The sequence below is a fragment of the Corylus avellana genome, chromosome ca1 (assembly GCF_901000735.1).
Source record: "Corylus avellana chromosome ca1, CavTom2PMs-1.0".
Classification (NCBI taxonomy): domain Eukaryota; kingdom Viridiplantae; phylum Streptophyta; class Magnoliopsida; order Fagales; family Betulaceae; genus Corylus; species Corylus avellana.
In genome coordinates, this window is record NC_081541.1 from 40,930,896 (window position 1) to 40,938,467 (window position 7,572).

A 7,572-nucleotide genomic window follows, 5' to 3' on the forward strand; every position below is an offset into this window, starting at 1 on the left:
TTTTGAATTTTTATTTTATTTTAGTAAATGTATTTTCATCATTAGGGGACATTGACAATTTTGGTAGTTTGGGGTGAACATAGTCAATTGAGTGACAGTTTAAGAGGAATATGTGAAATGTTTCCTAAAATATACTATATTTTAAATCAAATAATATAAAATGTATCGGTTGTGAGTAGGGTTTTACAAAATTGCAATTTGAAAATGTAAAAAACGCTCGTTTACAAATCATAGGAAAATAATTTGTTTTTAAAAACAGGAGATTTTAAAGGTTAAACTAAAATTTTAAAGGTCAAACTGTAATTTTACCAAACACATAACTATATATTTTTTAATATTGTGTTTCCAAATAAATTATTTTTAAATTACACGACATACCCTTTATCAAACTCCTGATGATAAGTTATCTCATTCACAATACTGAATGAATAATTTTGGAAGAGAAATGTTTTTTTTGTATTCTGGCGTCCATTTTGTGTATATTTTCGCTGAGTTGACATTCTTCATTCGCCTATAATTAAAAAGAAAAAAATTATCAATACCGAACGACCATGCCATCTCAACAAAAATATATCCGAAATAGACACAAAAGGGCAAAATGAAAATGAAAATGAAAAAAAAAAAAAGCATTTCTCATTTTGGAATTGCCTAGAAACAAAAATGGAACTACAAACTCTTTAATGGAAATGCAAACTCATTGTAAATAAATATTTTTATTTTTTTAAGAAAAAGACGTACAAACACCTGGCCTCGCCTGAAATCAACACAATCTATCATCACCTCAAACCAAAATCCACCGTACAAAAGACCGGAAAAAGTCGTACGACGCGACGCCGTTTACCGACACGTTTCGGTGTTGTCGTTATTCCTTTGCTGTTAAGAAACCCCCCTCTCTCTTGGAATGAATAAAGCAATCGATCATTCTCTCTAAAATTGTCCCATTTCTTTGATGCGCAATTGGGTATATTCTTTTTCAGGTATTACCGTATTACTATCTATAAATTCTCCAAAATTGAGTGCGTTATTGCTAATTGTTTGTAAATATGGAATGTTTATCCTAATTTTTTTTTTTTTTTGATGTTGTTTTTGTTATCGAATTTTTAGAATTTGGTTCCAATGAAGGAAGCCATCAACGGTGAACGGGGAGAGCCAAGCGTACCGTTGGTTGTAAGTATAACCGTCTCAAACTTTTCTTGACGGTCGTTAGTTTCAAGAATTTTTGTAAATTTCTTGTAATAGTATTAATATTTGGATGTAATTTAGGATCTGTGTTTGCCGTTTGGTCGTGTTGAATTGTGCTTTGGATTTTGGATTAAGATGGAATTGTGAGGGGACCTTACGTGGAAATCTTGGAAAATAGGCCTTGAAATCGGGATTTTTTAATTCCTTGGAATTTATTTTTCGTAGCAGTCATTTTCAATTCTTTTAGTGTTACTTTGCAAATGTTCGTGGTTTCAGAGTTATGCAGAAAAGTTTGTTAATTTGGCATTTTTCTTGTTTGCCAATGCACTGCAGCATACCTTGTTACTTCATTGATGTGGGTGTTTCTTGAAGTGAACCCTTGGTTCTTCAGGAACCGTCGATATTGCTTTGCTTTTCGCCGAAGTTGTAGCTAGGTGAATCGGGTTGAGTAAATATCATTTTTCTTGTTTGCCAATGCACTGAATCATACCCTGTTACTTCATTGATGTGGGTGTTTCTTGAAGTGAACCCTTGGTTCTTCAGGAACTGTCGATATTGCTTTGCTTTTCACCAAAGTTGTAGCTAGGTGAATTGGGTTGAGTAAAAATGTGTTCGCTATTTGTTAGATTTGAGAATAAGGTGTCACCGAAGGGTTTAAGTAGTGGGAAATCATGTTTAGGTCCCAAGGGTAGCTCAATTGGCTGAAGACCACGTCTAATGAAGCGGGGGTCACTAGTTCGAGTCTCTCATTTTTCCTCCACTTGGGGTCAATTACTTATATTTTAGTAAGCTGGGTGACTTGGCTGCCTTTTATGAGAATTGGGTATTTAATTTTTTGGTTTGGCCGGTCTTGATGGAGAATTTGTGAAAGATGGCTCTGCTTACAGTAGTGATGTTAGAATTTTGTTTTAGAATTAAGTGTCTGCATTTTAAAGAAAAACATTTGTTCTTAGAATAATGGAGGAGCATGTGAATGTTTTTGCAAACTTGGTTTATTGAACATCACATACTGGTTTCAACTTATTCCACACCAAATTCTGCATCTTTAATACTATAATGCATGCCATGACAGAACCCATGGGTTTCACAGCCTTTATTACTGTTCCATTTTGGAGCCGACCTAGGGGTTGACAATCTCACTTGTCCATATATCCTCTAATAATCAGGGATGATGTTAGTTCTTTGCTTCATATTCATTGAGATGATGCAGCAAAATTAGAATATTTATAATTCTTATTGCTTCTGTCATTTTTGTGGCGTATATTTTGGTAAATAAAAGAAAAGATCCTATTGTAGCTGTAACTAATAAGTTTCCTCTCGTCATCAGATTATTCAGATATTGCTATAAGGATTTTTTTATATTCAATATATAGTCACTTGGTAGCTTTACAATCATATAATGGTGTCTATAATGGCTTTCATCTTTCAGGTGCCAAATGACGGTTTGAGAAATAATGGTCTCATTCCCCAGCTATTTACCTCTGTACCATCACTCAATGAAGCTGCCTCTTATCTTGCACAAACAACTTCTTTGTTTACTGGATGTTTCTCTGATTATTCTGGTAAGCTTCCTCCCGCATGCATATTTATCATCTCCTTTCATTACATTTTTATTTTGAAATTATAAAGAAATTTCCATAACGAGAGGAAAAAAGATTTCTCCCATCACCCCTTAAAAAAAAAAAACCCAAAAAATGTAATGCAATGGACATTGCAGTCCTATTATTTGTCACACTAATCGAGTTGATTTGAATATATATTTAGAATTTTAGGACTGAACTTTTTAGGTAGACACATAGGCTGATTGATCAATATATAAGTTTATTAGAAGATGGCAGAAATGAATTTAAGGTTTGAACTTATTAGTTAGACATCTTCCTTCAATGTTTCTATTCTGTTTGATGTTGGATTTGAATATGATATAGGTTGAGTCGAACAATTTAATGGAACGAATCCTTTGAACAATGTTCATAATCTCATTTCTGTAAAGAATTCAAAATGCATCATATATATATATTCACTTTGCTCAGGTACTTCAGCTGCCTGATTGCAATTGTTTTTCTTTTTAACTATCAGCTGTTGCAATTATATGATACTTGTATCATTTCCCTTAATAGGCATTGGATTTGGATTTCCTGACTTACATACTTCTGCCATTTTTGCAGTAGAACCCTCCTATAGAGATTCTGGGAATTCCATTGTACATGCACAGGAATTAATAACGTTTTCTTCTGGAGAAACTATGGGGTCTGTGGTTACCACTAATGCTGCAGCTGCTGCTCCTCTAAATAGTGAAATAGCAAGCACCTCAGCGGGAGAGTCTTCTCAAGATGCTAGTGGAGATGTAAATCATACTGGACAAAATGGAATTTCAATGTTTAAAAGGTATGAATTCTTTACATACCAAGTATGAAGATCTTTAATCCTTACGTTAATTTAAGAAAAATTACAATGTAATTTATATATTGAGTACATCTGCTTTAACAGACCTTGAACTTAAAGGATTACTTCTTTCATCTTGGAAAGTTTCATATGCATGAACAATTTTTTCAATTTTATTAGTTGGTAATGGTCTACTTGATTTGATCCAAAACAATTTTTGGCATTTCTCGTCAATACTGAATCCCAATGACCTTTTTTAATATTTTTAGTAGGGGTTACTTGAAAACATGTAAATATGGGATAACTAAATTTGTGATAAGAAAGCTTATTGTTACTCAATTGGAATGCAGAAGAGGGGGGGAGAAGAGAAGGGATGGTGGTGGGAGGAGTACCTTGTCTTTAGTTCATGCATGAAATAGCTTCTTCTGGTTGTGATACCAGTAAGATAGCGGAAGATTATTTAGTTCCTTGCTTCCTGTGATATACATTCCATTGATTTTCCCTTGCACATGCATGAGATATTCTACTCGAGGCTTTTTGATATTGGTTAATTAATAATGGTGATGCTTATTTCAGCCTTATTGACCGGGCACGACGGACGGTTCGTGGGTCTGCAGATGATATAGGTTGGCTACAACGTGCTTCAGGAATGCCACCAGTTGAAGATGGAACCGGAAGATTCATGGAAATTCTTGACAATGTCCGGTAGAGTTTGCTGCTTTTCAATTTTCACATGCCCACATCTGTATTGCATGTTTATGCTGTTGTTAAATCAGTTGTTTCAAACATCTGTCAGGCATGGTCTTCACAAGTTGCCAAACTCAATGGTGTATTTGCTGGTTCCAGGTAGCATTTCCAATTGTTCTCTTATTTTTGTGGGGAAAATACACTTAGTACTACCACCCTTTTGGCACTTAGACCACCAAACTTTAAAAAATGACACTTGACCTCCTCCAATCACCATATTGTTACAAGTTACACCCTCCCTCCGTTAGCATATGACATTGAAATGGACAGAGAAATGCCACACTTAATGCACACGCGAATTTTTTTTACTTGAACTACCCAAATTATCCTTAAAAATTATTAAAAAAAAAAAAACTGAAAAAATGAAGTGGTGGCTGTTCCACCCCTCAGCCATGGGGGGTGGTTTGGCTACCCTTGACCAGTTGGGGATGACCAAACCACCCCCTCAGCCTATGGGGGTGCTTCAGCTGCCCCCTTTAGTTTTTTGTTGTTTATATTTTTTTAATAATTTTTAGGGGTAATTTGGGTAGTCAAATAAAAAAATTCATTTGCACATCATGTGGCTTTTTTCCGTACATTTCATCACTAGATGCTAATAAAGGGTATAATTTGTGATGGTGTGGTAGTTAGAGGAGCTCAAGTGTCACTTTTTAAAATTTGGTGGTTGAAGTGCAAAAGGGGTGGTTTTATAAAAAAGTGCCAAAGGGGTGGTAGTTTGTGGGGCCTAGTGTATTTTCCCCTATTTTTATTTTAAGCTGTGCCATTTTTTATTTCCTACATGATGTGGTAGACATTAGAAGATTTAGGGGCCACCTCTGGTGAATCTTGAAAATGGGTTGTTACAGGCCAAAAGACATGTTTTTGGCAGGGTAGCTCAGGAATTAAGCTGTGGCAGGGAGTAGGGATTATTTTCATAGTGTCCTTCTACTACAGCATAACTTCCTATTTTGGAGTCTTCATCATCTGTCAACACAGTTTTTATGTGGGATTTTGAAGTGTTGACCTTCAACATATTGAATCCAAAACCACTGTAACAAAATTACACAATGTAGTGAGAATGGATCATTCTGGTGATCTATTTGATAAATTACTTATACAAGAATACATCAGATTAGATAACTTTGGTGAGCTGAGCTGATAACATTTAATTTTCTACTACTGACACAAAAATAAAAATAAGGGTCTCGTCTTTCAGTTTTAGTATTCAATGCATGGACCTAAATACAATTTACATGTTGAATTTAATGGTGGAGGGATTCTGATGTTTTCTTGAGGTTCTTGTACCCTTTTTTTTTGGCCGCATGAGTCTTGTGCTCATCAGTTTGGCTGATTTCGCAATTGGCAGGTCTTTTCAGCAACCATGGACCGCTATATTTTGTTAACACAAAGAATAGTTTCTCAAAGATGGGTCTAGCCTGTCATATTGCCAAGATTCACAGCGAGGTAAATGGTTATGTTTAACTCGTCTGCACCTGCATGTTACTTTAATTCTTTTACTAAACATTGAGGATTTGCTAATCAGGCTTCAGTTGAGAAAAATGCCAGAGAGATAAAAGAGTACATTGAGGAAATCTATTGGGGTTCCAGAAAACGCGTTTTGCTTCTTGGACATAGCAAAGGGGGAGTAGATGCAGCTGCTGCTTTATCACTTTATTGGTCTGATTTGAAAGATAAGGTTGCTGGATTAGCATTAGCACAGAGTCCTTATGGTGGCAGCCCCATAGCTTCGGATATCTTGCGAGAAGGACAGCTCGGCGATTATGTTAATATACGGAAACTTATGGAGATTCTGATCTGTAAAGTGATTAAGGTGAGTTGGTGCTTTATTCGTATCAAAGTTTTCTGTATGCTATTGGTAGAATGGCATGGCAAGCTGTGGCGTCTTTGAATTTGAATCTAACTTGAGTTTGATTCACTCTTCCAATGTGTCTGCTTTGCATTGTGTATATTAAGACATGAATAATTTTGTTAATGGTATTTTGGGTTAATATGTAATATACTAATGATTTGTGAGTTGTAACATATCATCTGCTATTGTGAAGGGTGACATGCAAGCTTTGGAAGATTTGACTTACGAGAAGAGGAGACAATTTTTGACAAAACATCAATTGCCAAAAGAACTCCCTGTGGTTTCATTCCACACAGAAGCTGGCATTTCTCCTGCCGTTTTAGCCACATTATCTCACGTTGCACATGCTGAGCTCCCAGTGGTTGCTCCCCTATCTGCAGCACAACCTGCCAAACTCCCAGTGGTAATTCCCCTTGGTGCTGCAATGGCTGCGTGTGCCCAGCTGCTGCAAACCAGGTACGGCGAGAAGAGCGACGGCCTTGTCACGTGCCGCGACGCAGAAGTCCCCGGATCCATTGTCGTGCGGCCGAAACGAAAATTGGACCATGCATGGATGGTGTACTCATCATTGAACGATGACTCATCTGAAGCAGACGCCTCCCAAGTGTGCGAGGCTCTTTTGACGTTACTGGTGGAGGCTGGGCAGAAGAGGAGGCATGAACTTTCAATGAAAGATGAATGAGGGCAGTGAGGTTGGTTTCCACTTTCCATCTCATTGTCATGAAGTTGTTGTTGCTGTAAATTGTAATGATGTTATCTTTTTTCTTTTCTTAATTGTTTTTACTTTCTCTTCTCCATTCTAAAAAAAATTACATAGTTTTTTCAATGGTCTAGATTTAGTTTCAAGTTTTTTAAGAAAAAAAAAAATAGTGAAATTAAATCTGAATCGTTGAAAAAACTATAAAAAATCATGCACCTAAGTTGAGGATGATATTTTTGTACAATGGTTAGGACTACACGTGTCAACTTTTAGAAACTCAAACGTGTTATCATCAAACACGTTTCTCTTCTCTAATCAAGCTGAAAGAGCTTTCATTTTTGTGGTGAAACCGTTGAGGTGCAATTTTTTCCTTTTTTTTCTAATAAAGTGAATTTGATGGGAAAATAAGCTAATAAACGTAAAGAGGCTAATCAATAACGAAAGCAAACAAATGAAAATGACAGCAATATAAATAATAGCAAGAGAACTTTGTCCACTGGGATAGGATCTTTTCTATTTTATGTGAAATAGAGGACATTTATTTTATGGTTCACATTTTGTTGTATTTATTGGTGTATATGGTATTACGTTATTTAAAAAGAGAGCCCTTACTATCTGGTCTTTGTGTAAAATACCACTTTTGCAACATCCAATATATATTTGACACATAAGCTAAAATCATTATATGGAATATGATTGAAAAAAACTGGAT

General features: G+C 35.8%; 1 protein-coding gene across 1 annotated transcript; it reads left to right on the top strand.

Moving 5' to 3' along the window:
- Positions 1–725: 725 nt before the first annotated feature.
- Positions 726–7,209, top strand: LOC132187289 (uncharacterized). Its single transcript, XM_059601557.1, has 9 exons — positions 726–977; positions 1,105–1,167; positions 2,612–2,744; positions 3,348–3,567; positions 4,141–4,269; positions 4,361–4,410; positions 5,657–5,754; positions 5,834–6,121; positions 6,354–7,209. The coding sequence occupies exons 2-9, from the start codon at positions 1,117–1,119 to the stop codon at positions 6,840–6,842; spliced, it is 1,458 nt and encodes a 485-aa protein (XP_059457540.1). The 5' UTR covers positions 726–977; positions 1,105–1,116; the 3' UTR covers positions 6,843–7,209.
- The last annotated feature ends 363 nt before the right edge of the window (positions 7,210–7,572 follow it).

Coding starts and splice junctions, on each gene's coding strand:
- LOC132187289 (XM_059601557.1), top strand. CDS start 1,117: ATGAAGGAAGCCATCAACGGTGAACGGGGAGAGCCAAGCGTACCGTTG. Junction 5,755..5,833: donor TTGCCAAGATTCACAGCGAG/GTAAATGGTTAT, acceptor TTTGCTAATCAG/GCTTCAGTTGAGAAAAATGC. Junction 6,122..6,353: donor TGATCTGTAAAGTGATTAAG/GTGAGTTGGTGC, acceptor GCTATTGTGAAG/GGTGACATGCAAGCTTTGGA.